This window comes from Geosmithia morbida, assembly GCF_012550715.1.
Source record: "Geosmithia morbida isolate 1262 chromosome Unknown scaffold_15, whole genome shotgun sequence".
Classification (NCBI taxonomy): domain Eukaryota; kingdom Fungi; phylum Ascomycota; class Sordariomycetes; order Hypocreales; family Bionectriaceae; genus Geosmithia; species Geosmithia morbida.
The window spans coordinates 201,314-204,257 of record NW_023336202.1 but is presented as its reverse complement, the minus strand read 5'-3'; the positions used below and the strand labels follow the sequence as shown (position 1 = coordinate 204,257).

Here is a 2,944-nt window from a genome sequence, read left to right as displayed (position 1 = left end):
GGGGGGAGTAGAGTGAAGAGAAGAGTGTGCGACGTACCAGACGCATGAGAAATCTCCCTGGGGGATATACTTGATCAGAGAGATGGACGCCCTGGCGGCAGCCGTGCACAGCGCGGCGGAAGAGTAGACCCTGGGGTTCAGGGCCCTGGTGTTGAGGCCCTGGACGGCGTAGTCGGCCAGGCGGCTGGTCCAGAAGCCGTGGTCGACCGACATGCGGTGGATGGTGGTGAGGCAGTTGTAGTAGGTGAAGTGCAGCATGACGACGTGAAGGATGAGCGGCGTGTGGGAAGCCTTGATCTCGTGCTCGGGGCGGAAATCGATGGGGATGGCGTCCTTCCACTCCTCGAGCTGGCGGTCCAGCTCGCCTATGGTGCTGAGCAGCTCGCCGACGGGTCTCTTGGCGGCGCTGGTGGAGTAGAGCTTCTTGTAGACGGTGGACTCGATGATGGCGAACTCGCACATGGTGCGGAAGAGGTTCATCTTGCCCTTCCCGTCGGCGAGGGGGATGTTGCCGATGTTGTCGTCCGGGTCGGCGTCGGGGAGGTCGACGTTCATGTCGTCGTCGTCCTGGGCCGGCGGGCGCCCGGCGCGGAGGCACAGGTCCTTGTCGAGCATGTAGGCGATCCAGAAGACGCGCTTGCGCTGCTCGATCTCGATGGGGTTGAGGTTGAAGCCGGTGCCGCGCTTGTGCAGCCCGATGGTGTGCGCCAGCCGGATCGCCGCCGCCACCAGCAGCGTGCTCGGCTGCGGGTTGGGCGTGCCCTGCATGAAGAGCGCCATGCCCAGCAGGCCCTGCACGCTCAGCAGGTCGGCGTTGCGCATCGTCAGCTCGGTGAAGACCCCCATGGCGTTCTTGAGGTAGCCCCACGCCTTGTCGTCCTCCTCCTGCGGCACCAGGTTGGTCATGACCCGCAGGCGGTGCGCGATGGCCAGGGCGCAGTTGAGGCTGGCCCACCACCCTGACCCCTGGTACATGTCCGACGAGTACTGCCGGTGCACCAGGTGCATAAAGGTCGGCTGGTGGAAGAGCGGGAGCATGCAGTTGAAGTTCTCAAAGTAGTCCTTGAGCAGCGAGAGCGCCTCGTCCTTGGGCGGCAGCGGCCGGAACACGGTCCGCCGGAAGACGTCGTTGAAGACGTGCGGCTTCCAGTTGGTCCACTTGTGGTCGTCGTCCGACACCTCGGAAATCGTCTTCTGGAACGAGTCGTCGCCCGTCTTGGCGTTGACCCACTGGATTCCCTTGGGGGAGAAGATGGAGAAGCCGGATGAGGAGCCTGGAAGCAGGTCAGAAGAGTCTTGCATGGGAGAAGGGCCATATAAAGAGAGGGAGAGGGAGAGAGGGAGAGAGAGAGGGAGAGAGAGGGAGAGGGGGAGAGAAGGAGGGATGGAGGGAAGCTCACCCAAGTACCGCGTCTCACCCGTCTGGGTGGTGACGAGAGAGCACATCATGTCGGACAGAGCCGACACATCATCCGGGTTCTGACGCTGCTGCTGCTGCTGCCTCTGCTGCCCCTGTTCGTCGCCGCCGCTGTCCAGGTTGGGAGAGTGTGGGCCGTTGACGGGCAGATCATCCCTGGAGTTGATGCTGTCCCTGGCGGTGCCCGGCGACGGCCCGGCGGTCATGCTGCGCGGCGAGCCATCGGCGTCGTTGGGCGCCGCAGCAGGCGGCTGCGACAGGGACGTGGCCGGGCTGGGGGCGGTTCCGCTGGACAGCCGGGCCGACTGACGACGGTTCTTCTCCTCGAGGCGTTTCTCCAGCTCGGCCAAGTCTGTTGACTCTTCGTCTTCACCGAGGACGCCTAGATTGGTGGTGGGGGGTGTTGGTGTTAGCATCAGCCATGTGGGAGAGAGAGAGAGAGGGAGATGTCGATTTTCGAGGACATGCCAGATAGTCTGAGGAGATTCTCCATGCGGTCGAGACGATTCTCTAATCCTTCAATGTACTTTGCACTTTTCGTCGAGAAGGGGTGGGACCCGGGGGGGGGGAGGAGGAGGGGGTGCGTGTCAGTATACCAGCGACGGAAACGAGCACCTAGGATTCGAGACGTACCCCTTTGGCGGCGTCCTCTTCTTCTCGACGTGCGTAAAGACGCAGTCAGTCTTGTAGTTGATACACTGGGTACAAGCTGGCAGACGACCATCGCACTTGATCTTCTTTTTCCTGCACATATCGCAGGCCTACTCGACGGCGTCAGTCTTCTTCTCGTCCCGCTCTCCCTCTCCCTCCCTCCCCCCCCTCCTCCTCAGACATACCCTAGCTATCCTCCTGCGCTTGGGATCGTGAACGTCGTCATACGCCAGATGAGCATCCGAGAGCATCTGAGCAGCCAAGTCAGGCGGCAGCTGCGACAGCGAGGCATCCGGCACGACGGGACCGTATGCGCCGAATATCGGGGGTGGGGGGGATATGACGTGGTTGTGCCGCTGCTGCTGCTGCTGAGGTCGATGATGCGGTGCCATGCCGGCCATTGTGAAGTTCATGTGATCCATCTCGCCGTGTCGTCTCTCCTATCAGACCGTACAGATGGTGCGCTTGCTCGTGAGGAGAGTTCTGTCGAATGCGTTCTGTCGAATCTGTTGCCGTCGTCGTCGGTAGTGGGGTGAAGTAGAGAGAGAAAGGAGTTTGGGGGGGGGGGAGAGAGAGAGCAGAAGAAGGACAAGAAGCAGAGTGATGGAATAAGCAGTTCTGTGTCGATCTTTCCCGAACCCGCTTTTCTGACCAAGCAATCTCTCTCTTGCTTTTTCTTCTCTTGTCCGACTTTGACCTCTTTTTATTTCCTCTTGTCTTCTACTTCGCATGAGCTGGATCGGTGCAGTCGCAGGGGTATTCAGTAGGGGGGGAGGGAGGTGTTCAAGGTACAGGTAACCGCAGCGGCAGCTGGACTTGAAAGCTTCCGGATACTCCGTACATGTCAGAGGGGCTTGACTGGTTCGTTTTATCTTT

The 2,944-nt window shown here is 60.8% G+C and overlaps 1 protein-coding gene across 1 annotated transcript in view; it reads right to left on the bottom strand.

Annotated features, from left to right (window-relative positions):
* GMORB2_2925 (fungal specific transcription factor) overlaps window positions 1-2,508 on the bottom strand; it is a gene marked incomplete at both ends in the record, with an annotated part of 3,658 nt that extends 1,150 nt beyond the window's left edge. Inside the window, 3 exons of the mRNA XM_035464901.1 lie at window positions 38-1,927; window positions 2,051-2,178; window positions 2,254-2,508. Of these exons, the coding sequence (XP_035319139.1) occupies window positions 38-1,927; window positions 2,051-2,178; window positions 2,254-2,508 (2,273 nt within the window). The remainder of the gene's footprint in view (window positions 1-37; window positions 1,928-2,050; window positions 2,179-2,253) is intronic.
* Window positions 2,509-2,944: the final 436 nt, after the last annotated feature.